The sequence below is a fragment of the Copadichromis virginalis genome, linkage group LG20 (genome assembly GCF_057382275.1).
Source record: "Copadichromis virginalis isolate Kocher_CV1m ecotype Utaka linkage group LG20, C_Virginalis_male_GT1.1, whole genome shotgun sequence".
In the NCBI taxonomy this organism is placed as follows: Eukaryota; Metazoa; Chordata; class Actinopteri; order Cichliformes; family Cichlidae; genus Copadichromis; species Copadichromis virginalis.
The window spans coordinates 26,851,914-26,871,070 of NC_140637.1; the positions used below are offsets into that span (position 1 = coordinate 26,851,914).

Sequence of the window (19,157 nt, forward strand, 5' to 3'; positions counted from 1 at the left end):
TTGGCGGATGATGTGAACACTCCCAAAAAGGTACTCATAAACGCTGCGTGTCCCAGATACTGGCTGTGCAGCTTTGCTGGATCGTTCTAACAAGGTAACGCTTAACTTCTTTGTTCGTATCACAGCATAAACAGAATAAATAATTTTCTACTATAATTTGTGTATAATAGTAGATGTTGTGTATAAATGCAATAATTATAGTGCGTGAATTTAAAAATATAGTTGAAACTGCATTTTGTGTGTCATAAAACTGAACATTGAATCATATTCCTTAATAATATTTACATTTAAAACTATTAATCTAATTTTACTTAAAAATTCTCAAAACTGTTACTGTTGTAAATTAGCTATGTGATTATTAGCATATGAGGTTTATTTGTAAAGTTTGTGTCAGGATTTAGTGTTCATCAGAAACAGCAGCTACATTATTTATATGTCGCTTCCCTTTGGTAATATCTGTAGAAAACAGTAAAAAAAAATCATATTAATGGTCTGATAAAACAATTATTTTAGATTATAAGATTAGTTCAACTACAGGCATGGGTTAAACACATGAAAGTGACTATGGATGCCCTAACTTCGGCTTCCAGTGAGAAATATGTAGAGCTGACTTCTTTCGTATACACATTACTGCTAAAATAAAAAACTTTGCGTCTTGGAGTGATGTTGAAAAACAAGTTGATACATCTGTTAAAAGCATGAAATTGTTTTTGGAAAACCTACCCGAAGTGCTTTCAAGTTCATCCAAAATACCACAATGAGAGTACTAACAGCAACCTATACATTTTTGCCAGTGTAAGTTTTCAGTCAGCTAAGCCACAGAAATCTAAGGAGCTTGGAAAGAAAAACGACTCGACTTGTTTGAGTTTCTTGAGTTTCTTCTCGACTCAAACAAATCCAGTTGCTTTTCTTTCCAAGCGCCTTAGATTATTCCTTTTCCTTCACGTTTTTATAGTTTTTGTTTTTTATGGTTCATATTTTAGTATGGTTACATGTAATCTTTCAATTATTACTTTTTAAAAAAATATTTGTGACGTCTGATAAAGCAAATATTTTCATTTTTGCATTGTGTGTTTGTCTTGCATGCACATAATATTTCTTAGCCAAGCAGTAGAAATACACAGGTTCCCTGTTTTATCTGCTCAGCTCTTCACTAACATCATGCTCTCTGGACTCAGCAGGATGTTCTGTGAGTACAACAGACTGATTATTTAAATATAGAGTTTTTCATAAAGTCAGAGGGAAAGATTAAGTGTCACTCTTCTTAAGCTTTTTATCTTTAAGAGGTACTTGAGATGAGGTGCTTTCTAATCTTCCTTTATAAAAGACTTCAAACTTTTCAAATCTAATTAAATGGGTTATTAATTATTTACAAGTTACTTGTAACAACTTTTAGGTTGGATTTTAAATCATTCAAACTCAATAATAGTATTTTTTTCTTTTCTGATTTTCAGTTCTGGGAGTAACATGTTTACTCATGAGTTCAGGTAAATACACGTTTCAGTCACTTTTATCCTAATGTGCCAGTTTTTAACTTTATATTGCCACCTTGATCCGATCTAATAGATTTGCTGAACTTGTGCTTTCACTCTGATTACATGGGACCTTTTATTTACATCCTGTCTGTTAATTCTAAACCATGTAAGAAACCCTGAGTGTAAACACAAGCATCAAGCTGTTAAGTGAAATTGCGCAGGAAGCTGCCTGTGTTAACTGTGACTATCACCAATAAACGTGGGCGTGTTTCCTGAATCAACAGCAGGCCTTACCTCCTTTGTCGCTGGATTCTGGATTCTGATACCAAGTACTAATACTGATAACGATTTGCAGCTGATGGATCCTGTCCTGATTTAAGACGTGAATCTGTCATCAGATTCACGTCTTTAATGTTTTTTAATTACAACCAAATGATGTGATTGGGTGTCAACTTGTATTCTGTGAAATGTGCCATACAAATAACTGACAGTAAATGACAGTTAACACAAGATGGTTATTATGCTCATGTCATACGCTGTGTGGCAGGCAGGATGTAGGACCCAAATGCAGGACTCGCAGACACGAAAGGATGAACTGAAAACGGCAGATGTATTGCAGTGTTGCAAAAACATACTAGAAACCAAAAGCGCTTTTCTACTGTAAAGCACTTTGGGTTTTCAGTTACTATATATAACATTTATTTACTATTGTGTAAGTAAATAGGTGGATTGTTTATTTGGATATTTATTTGCTTAAAAAAGGCAGGAACAACTAAACTATTAAATTGTGACTATAAAATTAGCAATACAGCACTTATAAATACAGCAAAGACTCATTATTTTAAATTTCAGGCTATACCAGAGCTGAGACCACCGTGTCCCCACAAAGAAAGCCCCCCTGTGACAGCCAGATCTGCCGCTTGAGCCACGGTAAGAAAAGCATACTCTGTATATGAAAGATGTACAGACCTCCTGGGTTAGAAAAGTGGAGCTAATATGGAAGTGCCTTAAGCCAGCAAAAGAAGTCCATGTTGCTTGAGTCTAAGCAGAGATGCTCAGACGTTGGGTCCAAATTTGTGCTCGTAAGTTCAAACACACACACAGCCAGGGAAGTTGAGTGCAGAGTTTTACAAACACAAATCTTTTTACACACACACAAATTCTCATCTATAGATACACAAACATAAAAATTTTCACATATTTTGGTTCACAAGGTTACAAAACCCAGTTCACAAGTACACATTTGATTTACAAGTACAAAATATTACTGACCAAAATTTGAGCCCATACCAGCAGAGTTCACACAACTGTAGACACTGCATTAATCCCTGTGTCAACTACTTCTCCCCTTTTCCCTCACTTGGAAACAAGACCCAGAGTTACTTAAACTCCTCCTACTAGGGGTCACCTGTCCCATTGAACCAATCAGCCAAAAAGCCAACGCCCATAATAATGGAAAATTTATGCTTTCATTAAGCGTTTAAACTGGTCTGTTAAAAAAAAATTAACCTCACACATATAATTGTTTTAAAAAATTGTTATTTAAATAAACAGTAATAGAGACCAAAACAGTTTTACTTCTGCTGCCATGTAAAGGTGGACCTTTTATTATGGCAGTGACTCACTGCGGGAGACTCCGGTGGATGTTCAGGGAACTGCAGGTTTTAGGATTTTAGCACTGGCTTCAACTTTTAAGGTTAAACTTTCTTTTTTTGTTTTGTTTTGTTTTGTTTTGTTCATCACCTCTGTCCAAATAACAAAAAATAATAAATTTAATCTACTAATAAATACTGATTCGATATCAAAGACAGATGTTAGTCTGTGCCATTGAGCTCCACTGTTAGCACTGAACTCTTAAAATCACATTTGTAAGTGTTATGTCACTTCTTTTTTGTCAGAGAAATTCAAAAAATTGCTGAAAATTAAACAATTTATGTCTCTTCTTTTAGTCCAGAGTGTAACATGCGAAGGATTTCAGGCAAACCTGCAGTGTGGTGAGGGTTATTTTTTGTTGGTTTGTCTTTTTATTTTTGAATTAATTTGTTTGAAATGCAAACATGGTTATAGTTTAATGTCTCCCTCAGGTGAAGGGCAGGTTTTAGTCATCCACGGAGCTAATTATGGACGCCGTGACAAAACCACATGCTCTGCTGGACGTCCGGCCTCTCAGCTCCAAGTTGTCCAGTGCTCAAGTCAGACAAGCACCAATGTTGTAGCTGAAAGGTACAGATTGGTTGTCTTTGTTTAGTTTTACTTTTTTTTCCAGATTACACAATGTGCAGTATGTTAAACATCTGCTGACTCACTTTTTATCTGCATTCAAAGCTGTAATGGGAAGAACAGCTGTACTATCTCAGCGAGCAACTCTGTGTTTGGAGACCCCTGTGTGGGCACCTACAAGTACCTGGAGGTGGATTATACTTGTCAGTGTAAGTACCTCAAACAGTAGTGCACATACAACTCCAAAAAAATGCTAGCAAACAATATATTCACAAGAACCATCAACTTTAATTTCATCCAGCGGAGTCAAACCTCTGTACCTTAAACAGTAACGTACACATGCTAGCGACCAAAGGACCATTCTTTTTGATTTCACTTAGTGCATAAATACACATTTCGATTTAATTTTTGGATTTCAAGATTGTGCTCCAGAATCAAACTCAACTTTATTCCACTTTTAAAAGCTAGAAGGTGAACAATCAAAAATTTAAAAATGTGAGGTGGAAAACACAAAATCAAATCCAAACCAAGAAGGAAAACGTTGCAAAACTTACAAATTAAATCTGTGATCATGAAATAATATTTAGTGTGAGAATAAAGAAATTATTTTACTGCTACAATGTAGCTTTCATCATTAATATTGCATTAAAATGTTTATTAAAGCTACTGGCATCATATTAACCTTTTTATTACAGGTGCAGCTATAATCATTGTATACACACATTTTATGTTGCGCTCATTAAAAGAGTTGATGTTCGGTTTATTTAAGGTCTTAAGCTTCGGTGGGCGCGATGTCCCAGCCGATCTATTATGTAAGTGACTTGGACCAATGGAAGGTTAAAACAGCATTCACGCTTACAGACATATATGATTTAAACATAGGCCAGGCCGAAGGCCAGGAATTCATTTAGCTTCTAACTGCATTTGAGCTTGCCTAGTAACAAGTGACAGAAGAAGAGTCAAGAAAGTGTAAATCCCCCGGGGAGTATTCGGAGAATGAGTTTAATTACCATGTATGGAAGAATGATTAGAAAGAGAAATGTCTCTGTCTATTTTAGCTATTTTTCTCCACATTAATTTTTAAAGTTTGTGATTTAATGAATGTGATTTACGCTTTTCTCTCAGTCCAGACTGTAACATGTGAAGAATCTGAGGCAAACCTTCAGTGTGGTGAGGTTTTCTTTTTTGTAACTTATTGAAAACATTTCATTGAAATGCAAACTTGTTTATAGTTTAACGCTGTGATCTCGTCCTCAGGGAAAGGGCAGATTTTAGTCATTCACAGAGCTGATTATGGACGCCATGACCAAACCACGTGCTCTAACTTACAACCTCACTGTAGGCTCAGAGATGTCCAGTGCTCAAGTCCAGAGAGCATTGAAGTAATAGCTGCAAGGTACAGATGGTTACTGTCTTTTTTCAACTTTTAATTTTCTCCCAGATATGCAGTATGTCAAACTTCTGCTGACTCACTTTTTATCTCCATTCAAAGCTGTAATGGGAAAAACAGCTGTAATATCTCAGCGAGCAACTCTGTGTTTGGAAACCCTTGTTTTGGCACCTCCAAGTACCTGGAGGTGGATTATACTTGTCAGTGTAAGTACCTTATTACAGAGGAAAACAAGTATAAAAAATCATACTACGTTTTTATTTTATTCAAAGACAGATTGCAGGATGCAGAAACGATGAAACAGGAGGAAAAGGATGCAAAAGAGTTCAACTTACGAATTAAATCATGAACTAATAATCAGTCTGCACATGAATTATTACACTTTCTAATGTGTTTTGTGTTTTTCTCTCAGTCCAGAGTGTAACATGTGAAGGATCTCAGGCAAACCTTCAGTGTGGTGAGGTTTTCTTTTTTGTAACTTTGTTGAATTTCATTTATTGAAATGTAAACATGGTTATTGTTTAATGCTATGATCTCTTCCTCAGAAAAAGGACAGGTTTTAGTCATCCACGGAGCTGATTATGGACGCCATGACAAAACCACATGCTCTGCTGGACGTCCGGCCTCTCAGCTCCAAGTTGTCCAGTGCTCAAGTCAGACGAGCACCAGTGTTGTAGCTGAAAGGTACAGATTGACTGTCTTTGTTTAGTTTTACGTTTTTTCTTTTACCAGGCTACACAATGTGCAGTGTGTTAAACCCTTTGCTGACTCACTTTCTATCTGCATTCAAAGTTGTAATGGGAAAAACAGCTGTACTATCTCGTCGAGCAACTCTGTATTTGGAGACCCCTGTTTTGGCACCTACAAGTACCTGGAGGTGGTTTATACTTGTCAGTGTAAGTACCTTAAACCAGGGCTGTCCAGCTCCAAACCTCAAGGGCCGGTGTCCTGCAGGTTTTGGACATCACCCAGGGTCAACACACCCAGTGTAAGTGCCTTAAACAGTAATGCACATACAACTCCAAAATAATTCTGCTAGTGTCCAAATCAGTCTCAGGGACCATCCTCGTTGATTTCACTGAGTAGGGTCAAACCTCTGTGTCTGAGGCTTTATAATGGACATTCACATCACGATAACCAATAGGACAGATTCTTTCTTATACTTTTTTACTTTTGTACAAAGAGATTTTGGAGAATTTGCAGCTAATATATTTTGTTCTAAATATCAGTGTATTGTGTTGACAAGCTGAAGTTGAACTTTGGGCTAAGTTACCCTTTGTATACCAAGGCAGTGCTGCAAAATCAAACGAAACTTTATTTGAACTTTAAAAGTTTAAAGATGAACAAACAAGAAACAAAAAATGTGGAAATGCAAAAAAAAAAAAAGGCAATAAAAATATGGCATTGGACAGAAAAATAGATTTTAAACATGGATTCAAAGACTCAAATACAGATTACAGGACATGAAACAATTTAAAAAAAGATGAACTTCAATAGCTGATTTGAAGATTCACAAAAAAGTCGGGTTTTTTTTTTCCTTTAGTGGATAGAGACGGTGTTGATAGACGTGAAAGCAGGATGAGAAAGGAGAAGAGATGCAAACCTGGGCCTACTGCTCTCCAGCTATACGGAATACGGTTGCCTGCTCACCCACTGAGCTAAACCGGCACAAGGTTTTTTTTTTAATTAGTTGTTTTAATTTGCAAACACAGGGTTAAGTGGGAATTAGACACCCCTGAGCAACAAGACATGGGTGCATGTAATTAACACAGCTGAGGACAACCAAACAGTAGCATATCAAAACCCAAATAAAGACAGAACTAAAAAAGGCAATGAGCAACCAGTACTAAATCAAGGAGACATTGAAACATGAAAATAAATACTGAAAATGGACTTGAATGGAGAAATTAATGGAGAACAGAGTAAGGGAAGGTTATAAGAGTGTGGACAAAAAGCAGAGAGGAAGGCAGCAAAACTTGAACTTCAAGATATTAAAGAAAAGTTTACTTTAAAGTAGAGATGGACCAATCATCTCTGAATGTTTGTAAAGCATTCCCACGTTAAGCTTAACAACCGATATAAGGAGCGAGTGCCTCTTCTCTCTCCCTCCCTCTCCTGTTGCTACTTCAATCGTGAAACTGATCAATGATCAGCTGATCGCCTTTTCTGTCGCTAGTCAAACCTCTGTGACTGAGGCTTTATAATGGACATTCACATCACGATAACCAATAGGACAGATTCTTTCTTATACTTTTTTACAAAGAGATTTTGGAGAATTCGCAGCTAGTACTTCTTGTTCAAAATGTCAGTGTATTGTGTTGAGAAGCTGAAGTTGAACTTCGGGCTAAGTTACCCTTTGTATACCAAGATTTTGCTGCAAAATCAAACTAAACTTTATTTGAACTTTAAAAGTTTAAAGAAGAACAAAGAAAAAACAAAAAAATGTGGAAATGCAAAAGAAATGGCAATAAAATATGGCATTGGACAGAAAAATGGGTTAAGTGGGAATTAGACACCCCTGAGCAACAAGACATGGGTGCATGTAATTAACACAGCTGAGGACAACCAAACAGTAGCATATCAAAACCCAAATAAAGACATAACTAAAAAAGGCAATGAGCAACCAGTACTAAATCAAGGAGACATTGAAACATGAAAATAAATACTGAAAATGGACTTGAATGGAGAAATTAATGGAGAACAGAGTAAGGGAAGGTTATAAGAGGGTGGACAAAAAGCAGAGAGGAAGGCAGCAAAACTTGAACTTCAAGATATTAAAGAAAAGTTTACTTTAAAGTAGAGATGGACCGATCCGATATTACGTATCGGTATCCGATATTACGTATCGGTATCGGTCCGATGCTGACGTAAATTACTGGATATCGGAGAGAAATAAAAAATGTAATCCGATCCATTAAATATCAAAAAAGCACCTCACAAAACTTGCGACACGGCGTAACTCGGCTCATAACCGTAGCACGTCGGAGCAGTGTGCTCACGTGATAGAGCGGCTGTGTGTATTTGGAGCCTCGCTACCAAACCAGCATTTCATCTCCGAGGAAGTGATCCCAGAGAGAAGTAAAGCAAGTGTGTAAGTTCATCTCTGAATGTTTGTAAAGCATTCCCACGTTAAGCTTAACAACCGATATAAGGAGCGAGTGCCTCTTCTCTCTCCCTCCCTCTCCTGTTGCTACTTCAATCGTGAAACTGATCAATGATCAGCTGATCGCCTTTTCTGTCGCTAGTCAAACCTCTGTGACTGAGGCTTAATAATGGACATTTAGCCACTGAATCATGACATTTTACAGAACATCCTCTTTTTATTCTCGTTTTCTTTAAAAAACGAACAAACATCAATATAATGTGGAGCATTCGCAGCTAGGACTTAATCCGAAACATCTGTTTATTGTGTTGGCCTAAATACACCTTTGTTTTTAAGGAGGTTCTCCAAAATAAACTAGTTTTCTCTTTATTTTTGTAGGGTCTTTAAGGGTATGAAATGCCTTGAAGTGACTGCTGATTTGGCAATATTTAAATAAAACTGAAATTAATTTTAAAAAGGTAAAAAATGAACAAAAAGGAAACAGGGGAACATGTGAGATGCAAAACATAAGATGACAGTAAAAATTAAAATGGACAGAGGAAAACAAAAATAATAAAATCATACTACGTTTCATATATATTATTCAAAGACAGATTGCAGGATGCAGAAAAGATGAAACAGAAGGAAAAGGTTGCAAAAGAGTTCAAGTTGCGAATTAAATCATGAACTAATAATCAGTCTGCACATGAATTATGACACTTTCTAATGTGTTTTTCTCTCAGTCCCGAGTGCAACATGTGAAGGATCTGAGGCAAACCTTCAGTGTGGTGAGGTTTTCTTTTTTGTAACTTTGTTGAATTTCATTTATTGAAATGTAAACATGGTTATTGTTTAATGCTATGATCTCTTCCTCAGAAAAAGGACAGGTTTTAGTCATCCACGGAGCTAATTATGGACGCCGTGACAAAACCACATGCTCTGCTGGACGTCCGGCCTCTCAGCTCCAAGTTGTCCAGTGCTCAAGTCAGACGAGCACCAGTGTTGTAGCTAAAAGGTACAGATTGACTGTCTTTGTTTAGTTTTACTTTTTCTTCTTTTACCAGGCTACACAATGTGCAGTGTGTTAAACCCTTTGCTGACTCACTTTCTATCTGCATTCAAAGCTGTAATGGGAAAAACAGCTGTACTATCTCAGCGAGCAACTCTGTATTTGGAGACCCCTGTGGTGGCACCTACAAGTACCTGGAGGTGGATTATACTTGTCAGTGTAAGTACCTTAAACCAGGGGTGTCTAGCTCCAAACCTCAAGGGCCGGTGTCCTGCAGGTTTTGGACATCACCCAGGGTCAACACACCCAGTGTAAGTGCCTTAAACAGTAATGCACATACAACTCCAAAATAATTCTGCTAGCGTCCAAATCAGTCTCAGGGACCATCCTTGTTGATTTCACTGAGTGGGGTCAAACCTCTGTGTCTGAGGCTTTATAATGGACATTCACATCACGATAACCAATAGGACAGATTCTTTCTTATACTATTTTACAAAGACAGTTTGGAGAATTTGCAGCTAATACATCTTGTTCAAAATGTCAGTGTATTGTGTTGACAAGCTGAAGTTGAACTTCGGGCTTAGTTACCCTTTGTATACCAAGGTTTTGCTGCAAAATCAAACGAAACTTTATTTGAACTTTAAAAGTGTAAAGATGAACATACAAGAAACAAAAAGTGTGGAAATGCAAAATAAAAAAATGGCAGTGTGTCACGTGATAGAGCGGCTGTGTGTATTTGTAGCCTCACTAACCAGCATTTTATCTCCGAGGAAGTGATCCCAGAAAGAAGTAAAGCAAGTGTGTAAGTTCATCTCTGAATGTTTGTAAAGCATTCCTGCGTTAAGCTTAACAACCGATATAAGGAGCGAGTGCCTCTTCCTGCTGCTACTTCAATCATGAAACTGCTTAATGATCAGCTCATCGGCTTTTCTGTCGCGAGTCTGTCTCTCTTGTTTTTTTTTGGCCCACTTCGCGCCAGAAAGAGGAAACCAGCGGCTGAACAACCGCAGCACGTTTAAGATTGATAAGCTGTTGTTAGAATTTATTTAATATTACTTTCTAGACCAGGATCTTTTTCTACGTAGCTGACAGCTGGTAACTGTGCAGGGGCAGATCTAGCAAAGTTTAGCCAGGGGGGCCGATAGGGCATTAACAGGGAAAAGGGGGCACAAAGACATACTTTTATTTCTTATTCTCATTTAAAATATCTAGCTTTTAATAAATAATTATCTGAATCTTACACCCAAAGTTTTAATCTTATGTAAAATATATAGAAGTCCATTACTGTATATAGTAACTGTTAAGTCTAATATACCCTAGTAAGCTATAGTACTTTTTCCTTTGGGAAGGTACCATCTGTGCAGTCTGCAATTCTGTAGAAGAAAGATGTTGAATCTATTTAATTATTCTTGAAAAATAATTTATTTCTGTCCATTTTTTTTTCACACTGCATCAAATTAAAGTTGATTATGTCGATTAAGCATCATGAGGTGGAGCGTGAGGGGTGGTTCTCTACTTTTTTTGCTGGGAGTTTGCAACCCTATTAGTTAGGTTGCTTAATATTTCTGCTAAGTACTCTTTAAAATACCAGAATAGGAAGGATTGAGTAGGTTTAAGTTTATTAGATTGATCAGTATTGCTGAACTATGAAATATTTTGGGTGCAGTGGGTGCAGTATTTTACATACAGGTATAACAGAATAGCTTTAGTGTTGTTGTTTATTTAAACTTGAGTATGAACTTATACAAAATGCAGCAATATATAAAAAAAAACGGTTTTATTGATTAAAAAACACTATATCGGATTCATATCGGTATCGGCAGATATCCAAATTTATGGTATCGGTATCGGACTTAAAAAAGTGGTATTGTGCCATCTCTACTTTAAAGTAGAGCAGGAGATATACAAAATACAACTGACAATGAGGCACAAACACTTGGATGAGACAGAAGGAACATTCAGGAGACATTCAGGGGGCTAGAAGAACTAAACATAAGTAAAATAAATGAGTTAAAGTTTAAGCTAAGGCTTCAAAATTAAAAAAAATAAATAAATACTCATCCATTGCATGTCAATCAAAACAAGAAGCAAAATGTAAAAAAAAGATATAAAGAACTGAAGCTTAATGAAAAAGAAAAAAATTCAAAAGCAACTTTAAATCTTTTGTTTCTTTTCTAGGAAAAGATTATATCATCAACACATCGTGTAACATCTGAATGTCACATCCCCTCTGTTGATGTCACTTCAACCAGCATGTCAAGCCTCGATGACATCACTGCTGGAATGTGTTAACAAATATGATTTTATTGGAAATAAACACAAATAAACACATATCCTGAGCATCAAACAGTCTCACCTGTTTGTTTGTTTTTCATTTTATTTTCACATTTTGTTTGATTTATTGATGAAGATAAGAAAATGCAGTAAAGTCACACATGTAGGTGCCAGTCACATTCAAAAACACTTGTACATCTAGACGGTATACACAATCAAAATACTGTCAGAATGACAAAGAAAAACAGAGAAACAGAGAAAGAACAGAGAAAAACTCAAAGGATATCACATGGATAACATACAGCTCCATTAGATTCCCTGTTTTTACTCCCATCAAATTTCTTACAGAATCGCTTGGATAGTGAAGGTACTGTTGTGTCTGTCTTGATGCCACAGTTCAGTCCACAGTTTCAATATCAGACTGCTTTTAAAGTACTCCGGTATTGTTTTGTTAGTTAAGCCACTTAGCACTGATCTATGTATTAGTCAAGCATAAAAATGCTCCTAATAGCACAGTCTGACAGACGTAAATAGTAATTTTGTACCAACGAGGTGATTCCTAAAGACCTATTAGCTGAAATATGCCAAGTGTCTTAAAAAAAACTATGCAAAATCACATGTTTCAACAAAAAAGAGGAGGCAGGGTGGAAGGGTGGCTGTCGAGAAGCCATTCCTAAGGAAGGGAAACTACTTGAAAAGGCTTGAAAAGACAGTTTACACAAAAAACAACAAAAAATGTTGTATGTATGGAGGAGGTCAGGAGAGAGGTACAACAGTGAGTGCTTACAGCCATCTGTAAAACACAGGAGAGGTAGAGATGAAGCCTACTTAAAGAGAAAGCCTGCTTATAAGGCTGTGCTGAAGAAAGCTTCATGTGTATGGAGGGTGAAGAACCTTTCTCTTTTTAGTATAGGCTTTATGTTATCATTACTTTCACCACGACAGGTTAATTTTCTTTAATTATATTATTGTATGATTAGCATGAAGCATTTACAAGAATAAAGTATAATTAGTAAACTGTGTATTTTATCTCTTTTTGGCAAATGAATTATACTCACAATAAGAATGAAGGGTGGTAGAGAGAGAGTCTACCACTGACCTTTCTTATGTTCTTATGTTGAGGAGCAGGTATGCCGTATAAATCTGTGCTAAAATACAACTGTGTTGCAGTGTTGTATGGACTCAGGACAGTGCAGGGATTTTGATGGGTTGTTTCATATGCACATACTGGAGTTTATTCTATAGTATGGTGTTAGATGAGGCTACAGATCCAACAGATCCAATGTATGATAATTTGCTATTTAGTTTGTGTGACAGTAGAGTCCAGTAGGTTTGGTCCTGGTTCCTGCTGGCTGGATCAACGCTCTAGTTGGTCGAGACTTTACGTGTGGAGACTGTATTTTTCAGTAAGAGCAATCTGGGGAAAAAACAAACAAGCAAAAAACAACAAAATTCAGAATTCTGAACTTTTTATGAACCAGTGAAATGTGTTCATTTCTTCACAGTGCAGCATAAAGAGCCTACAAATGACAGTGAAACTAAACAAATATAAATGAATCACCTCAGTTTGGCTTTGGGTTGAGTTTCTTCTATACCTAGAGAAACCTATAGAAAAGAGACAAAGACGTGTTATGTTATAGCTTTGCTCATTTTTGTGGTGTTAGGTCGGATCTTATCCTGTTGGAAAAGAAGTGGGGCAGGTTAGCAGTCAAACGATTCCACGAGAATACTTAATTAAAAAAAGAAATACTACTTTTGTCTGACCTCTTGTTCAGAAGGGGCCACAACAACAGGAAGCTGCACATGTCTAATTTGTCAGTTTTTACACTAGATGCTATTCCCGACACAATCCCAAGAATGATTTGTGACTCCGGCTGGAGTTGAAGTAGTAACCTTTCCCTTGCTGAACAATGGTGTAAACCACTACACTGTGGAGCCACATAAAATCCTTTTGATTAATAATTCTTTAAAAAAGCATATAAGGCTGGATCAGAACTCACCACGATAGCCCGTTGCCGTCTTTTTGTAGATGAGCAAAAGAACAAGAAGTAACAGAAGAACTGCCACTACCACAGATACAATAACCAAAAGCGGAGAGAAACCTGTATGAGAGACTGAAAAAAATGGGACAATTAAATAACGTCACTTATAAAAGTTATTGGTTAAAATTACATAGAAAAAACATCAATATAAATTTTGAAAATGGCAGAAAGATTTTGAATATGAGATGTTTTCTTATAAAGAGAAACTACATATTAAAATGTAACATTTTAATTAATTACTGTTTTTAAGAAATCTACTCTGCAGACTAAACTCGCTTAGTGAGAAGAGAGCCATAACCTTAAATTCAGTAGTCTCATTAAAACTGATGTTGGGGATGGGGAGCTGATACGATTCAATGAAAAGTGAGCTGAAAATAACCTGAAAGGAGTAAATCGCAGCTGAGATGTAAATTTCATCTCAAGATTAATTTATATAAATAACAACAGTAAAAGAAGCAGGAACAAAAGAGCTGTGAAAGAAAAAACATTTAATGCAATAAAACTTGTAGATAAACCTTTAACCTCCTAGGACCTGGCGTCCACATATGCGAACATCACTTTTTGGGTTATTTAGACCAAAATACTAAATTTTGCTCTGCAAGGGCCATTTACATATCCACGAACAAGGACATTATACTGCTAGTATTCTATCAACATTTCAAACGAATATCCTCAGATATGGCTCTTACTTTTCTTAAAAACAAAAATAAGGTAAAAAAAATAATAAAAATCTGCTAATTCTTTATTTTTGCATTCATCGGGCCCCGATATGCCTAAATATCAAAGAGAAATTAAAAATGCATGCCGTGGAAGAGTTCAGGTCTTAGGAGGTTAATGTAGATCAAACATAATATTTCCATATTGGTAAAATAAACTCTCCAGCTGCTCAAATTTACCTTCACAGATGACACCAGCATCTTCTTTGTGGCTGCAGTCGTGAGATCCATACCCTGAGTGGTGGCACTCAGGCAAGTTGGCTTCTCTTCCCGTGCATGCTACATCATGCATCCAGATGGGCCCTGTGCCAGCACCAAATTGTGTATTAGTTGGCATGGAGAGGACCCTACCACAGCCCAGCTGCCTACATACCACCTGAGCATCCTCCAGGCCCCAAGAATCATCACACACTGTCCCCCACTGCCCACTGTGGAAGATCTCCACCCTGCCAGAGCAGGAGTCGTAACCCCTATTTACCAGGCGGACCTCCCCCTCAACTCCTGTGCTGTTGTCCACTGCTGTTGAACCAGTGACATTAACCGGAAAAGCTGGAGAGGTCTGTGTTCTTGAAGCAGGTGTGGAATAAGGAAATCCAGGGTCTGTTTGCAATTAAAAAAGAAATACAAGTAAATAATAATTGTAGAGCTGTGAAACAGTTTGAGAACAACATTTTAAAAATTAATTTGTTAGCGTGTATTCATACTTAAAATGTATCAATTCAGAGACAAATTTGACATTACACATTTGAGTTTTAACAGTTTTATGTGGTGTTTCAAAGTAAAGACATTTGCTGTACTGCTCAAATAAAAAGTCTCAAATAAAAAGTCTGTAGATGAAACGAATGAAAGATTATCTTGATTTCATTAAATGTTCTGCAGGATTTTCTTAATTGAAGAGACAATAATGGAAACATCAGTATAATATCAACTTAAATTAATAGGTGGACGTCCTGCCAAAGAAGTATTTTTTTTGTTTTTCAATAATAAATGATGCATCTACATTTCATGACTTTAACTAAAATGCAGTGATTGGGTTGTTTCAATGAAATATTTCAGGAGAACCAACAGAATCATGGAAGTTTCAACAGAGTTTTATGAATATTCCTTCTCCCTTAAAAATAGCTTCATGTTTCATGGTGAATTGTCTGCCACAAGAGGACATGATTATATGAAAACCCTTATTTTTTGCATTCAAATGAAATCAAGGTAATTTTTCTGACCACATTTGAGATGGATGTAGTCAGCTTCTGAGGAGGAGTATGCTAAAGTATATAACATGATATGTTCTCTTACATCTAGGTGGCGCTCTAACGATTGACAAATATTGATGTTTAATGACAAAATATTTAATATAACAAAACCTGTGGGTAGCACAGTTTGAAGTAAATAAAACATAATATTTCTATTATTGTATAATAAACTTTACAGCATAGACACAGAGTAAAAAAATGTAACCTCAGTGATGCCACCTTCTCAAATTTACCTTGACAGATGACACCGGCGTCTTCATTGTGGCCACAGTTGTGAGATCCTAACCCTGAGTGTCGACACTCAAACAGGTTGGATTCCCGGCCTGTGCATCCAACCTCATCCATCCAGATGGGCCCTGTGCCTTGCCCAAATTGCGCATTAGTTGGTGCTGAGAGGACCCTACCACAGCCCAGCTGCCTACATACCACCTGAGCATCCTCCTGGCCCCAAGAATCATCACACACTGTCCCCCACTGGCCTCTGTGGAAGATCTCCACCCTGCCAGAGCAGGAGCCGTAATTGCCATTAACCAAGCGAACATTCCTTTGAGTTTCTGTGATAAAAGGGATTACATACAAAAAATAAAGAAATGCAAGAATACAATGATAATTTTAGAATGAGCCCCTATGAACTGCAGATTAACATTGCAAATTACCCAATTTAAACTCCACATTCCTTCAACTTTAAATGTTTAACAAAATTGAAGCATTCAATGTCAAAGAGCCTGTAGGTAAAATATTTTAGTATAAAGTGAATATAAATGTGTAATAGTTGGTCACTGAAAACCTCTCAGTTAAAATTTTATCAGGGACAAACAGTCAAACACGTACAAACTTGAGTCCATCCGCCTTCTCAAATTTACCTTCACAGATGACACCAGCGTCTTCATTGTGGCCGCAGTTGTGAGATCCAAACCTTGACTGGCGACACTCGAGTAGGTTGGATTCCCTCCCTGTGCATGACACCTCATCCATCCAGATGGGCCCTGTGCCTTGTCCAAATCGTGCTTTAGTTGGTGCTGAGAGGACCCTACCACAGCCCAGCTGCCTACATACAACCTGAGCATCCTCCTGGCCCCAAGAATCATCACACACTGTCCCCCACTGGCCACTGTGGAAGATCTCCACCCTGCCAGAGCAGGAGCCATAAATCCTATTTACCAGGCGGACCTCCCCCTCAACTCCTGTGCTGTTGTCCACTGCTGTTGAACCAGTGACATTAACCCGAAAAGCTGGAGAGGTCTGTGTTCTTGACGCAGGTGTGGAATAAGGAAATCCAGGGTCTGTTTGCAATTAAAAAAGAAATACACATAAATAATAATAACAGTGCAGCTGTGCTGAACCAATTTCGTTAAAAACAGTTTGAAAACTAGATTGGTTTTTAATTAATTTGTTAGCGTGTACTCATATTTAAAATGTATCAATTCAGAGACAAATTTGACATTACACTTTTGGGTTTTAACAGTTTCATGTGGTATTGCAAAGTAAAGACATTAGCTGTACTTTCACAGAGAAACCCTCCCAGCAAAAAAGCAAATATAAAGTCTGTAGATGAAACGAATGAAAGATTATCTTGATCTTTTTAAACGTTCTGCAGGAATTTGTTAATTGAAGAGACAATAATGGAAACATCAGTATAATATCAACTTAAATTAATAGGTGGACGTCCTGCCAAAGAAGTATTTTTTTTTGTTTTTCAATAATAAATGATGCATCTAAATTTCATGACTTTAACTAAAATGCAGTGATTGGGTTGTTTCAATGAAATATTTCAGGAGAACCAACAGAATCATGCAAGTTTACAAATAAGTTTTATGAATATTCAAGTTTTCCTTCTCCCTTAAAAATAGCTTCATGTTTCATGGTGAATTGTCTGTCACCAGAGGACATGATTATATGAAAACCCTTATTTTTTGCATTCAGAGGAAATCAAGGTAATTTTTCTGACCACATTTGAGATGGATGTAGTCAGCTTCTGAGGAGGAGTATGCTAAAGTATATAACATGATATGTTCTCTTACATCTAGGTGGCGCTCTAACGATTGACAAATATTGATGTTTAATGACAAAATATTTAATATAACAAAACCTGTGGGTAGCACAGTTTGAAGTAAACAAAACATAGTATTTCTATTATTGTATAATAAACTTTACAGCATAGACACAGAGTAAAAAAATGTAACCTCAGTGATGCCACCTTCTCAAATTTACCTTGACAGATGACACCAGCGTCTTCACTGTGGCTGCAGTCATGAGATCCTAACCCTGAGTGTCGACACTCAAACAGGTTGGATTCCCTGCCTGTGCATCCAACCTCATCCATCCAGATGGGCCCTGTGCCTTGCCCAAATCGTGCTTTAGTTGGTGCAGAGAGGACCCTACCACAGCCCAGCTGCCTACATACAACCTGAGCATCCTCCTGGCCCCAAGAATCATCACACACTGTCCCCCACTGGCCTCTGTGGAGGATCTCCACCCTGCCAGAGCAGGAGCCATGTCCTCCATTAACCAAGCGAACATTTACCTGAATTTCTGTGTTAAAAAGAAATACATACAAAAAATAAAGAAATGCAAGGACTCAATAATTATTTTGGGATGATTCACTGTAAACTGCAGATCAACATTGCAATTCACCCAGTTTAACCAACACTTTCCTTCATTTTTAAATGTTTAACAGAATGGAAGTATTTAATGTCAAAGAGCCTGTAGGTAACAAAATTTAGTGTCAACAAAACACTATTTTTTTTACAGTAATTGTTTGTGGCTTAAAACCTCTCAGTTAAAATTTTATCGGGGACCAAAGGTCCAACAGGTGGACACCTAAGTGAATCCTACTTCTCAAATTTACCTTCACAGATGACACCGGCGTCTTCATTGTGGCCACAGTTGTGAGATCCTAACCCTGAGTGTCGACACTCAAACAGGTTGGATTCCCAGCCTGTGCAATGCACATCATCCATCCAGATGGGCCCTGTGCCTGCACCAAATCGTGCATTAGTTGGTATGGACAGGACCCTACCACAGCCCAGCTGCCTACATACCACCTGAGCATCTTCCTGGCCCCAAGAATCATCACACACTGTCCCCCACTGGCCTCTGTGGAGGATCTCCACCCTGCCAGAGCAGGAGCCATGAATGCTATTTACCAGGCGGACCTCCCCCTCAACTCCTGTGCTGTTGTCCACTGCTGTTGAACCAGTGACATTAACCCGAAAAGCTGGAGAGGTCTGTGTTCTTGATGCAGGTGTGGAATAAGGAAATCCAGGGTCTGTTTGCAATTAAAAAATACAAATAAGTAATAATAGTGCAGCTGTGCTGAAGGAATGTTGTTAAAAACAGTTTAAGAACAATATTTTTTAAAATTTATTTGTTAGTGTGTATTAAAATTTAAAATGAATCAATTTGAAGAAAACATTAAGATTACACATTTGAGTTTCAACAGTTTTGTGTGCTATGGTAAAACACAAGGATTTGTGTTTGTTGTACTTTCACAGAGAAACCCTCACAACAATAACTCAAATAAAAAGTCTGTAGATAAAACGATTTAAAGATTATCTTAATCTTTTTAAATATTCAGCGGGAATTTGTTAATGAAAGAGGCAGTGATGGAACCACCAGTATAATATCAACTTAAATTAATAATGGCGTACATCCTCTTGGGTCTACGTTATTGTACAAATTTTTTTTTTCTTTTTCAAT

General features: G+C 37.2%; 2 protein-coding genes across 3 annotated transcripts in view; one reads left to right on the top strand and one right to left on the bottom strand.

The window, feature by feature from the left end:
- On the top strand, positions 1-11,523 carry LOC146684963 (rhamnose-binding lectin-like). Of its 2 annotated transcripts, none has more exons than XM_085443671.1 (17): positions 1-94; positions 1,104-1,189; positions 1,455-1,487; positions 2,328-2,405; positions 3,425-3,469; positions 3,560-3,698; positions 3,801-3,904; positions 4,821-4,865; positions 4,953-5,091; positions 5,188-5,291; positions 5,498-5,542; positions 5,631-5,769; positions 5,878-5,981; positions 8,911-8,955; positions 9,044-9,182; positions 9,292-9,395; positions 11,355-11,523. In XM_085443671.1, coding segments are annotated over exons 2-17 (1,293 nt in total). In that variant the 5' UTR covers positions 1-94; positions 1,104-1,161; the 3' UTR covers positions 11,357-11,523. The 2 variants fall into 2 exon arrangements, with proteins under 2 accessions (XP_085299797.1, XP_085299798.1); XM_085443672.1 differs by having other exon boundaries at positions 1,147-1,189.
- Positions 11,469-19,157, bottom strand: part of LOC146684964 (scavenger receptor cysteine-rich domain-containing protein DMBT1-like) — an 18,316-nt gene continuing 10,627 nt past the window's right edge. Inside the window, exons 9-16 of the mRNA XM_085443670.1 lie at positions 18,307-18,726; positions 17,670-17,990; positions 16,322-16,741; positions 15,692-16,012; positions 14,389-14,808; positions 13,451-13,564; positions 13,012-13,055; positions 11,469-12,867 (exon numbers count right to left, since the gene is read on the bottom strand). Coding sequence (XP_085299796.1) covers positions 12,832-12,867; positions 13,012-13,055; positions 13,451-13,564; positions 14,389-14,808; positions 15,692-16,012; positions 16,322-16,741; positions 17,670-17,990; positions 18,307-18,726 — 2,096 coding nt within the window. The 3' untranslated portion in view covers positions 11,469-12,831. The remainder of the gene's footprint in view (positions 12,868-13,011; positions 13,056-13,450; positions 13,565-14,388; positions 14,809-15,691; positions 16,013-16,321; positions 16,742-17,669; positions 17,991-18,306; positions 18,727-19,157) is intronic.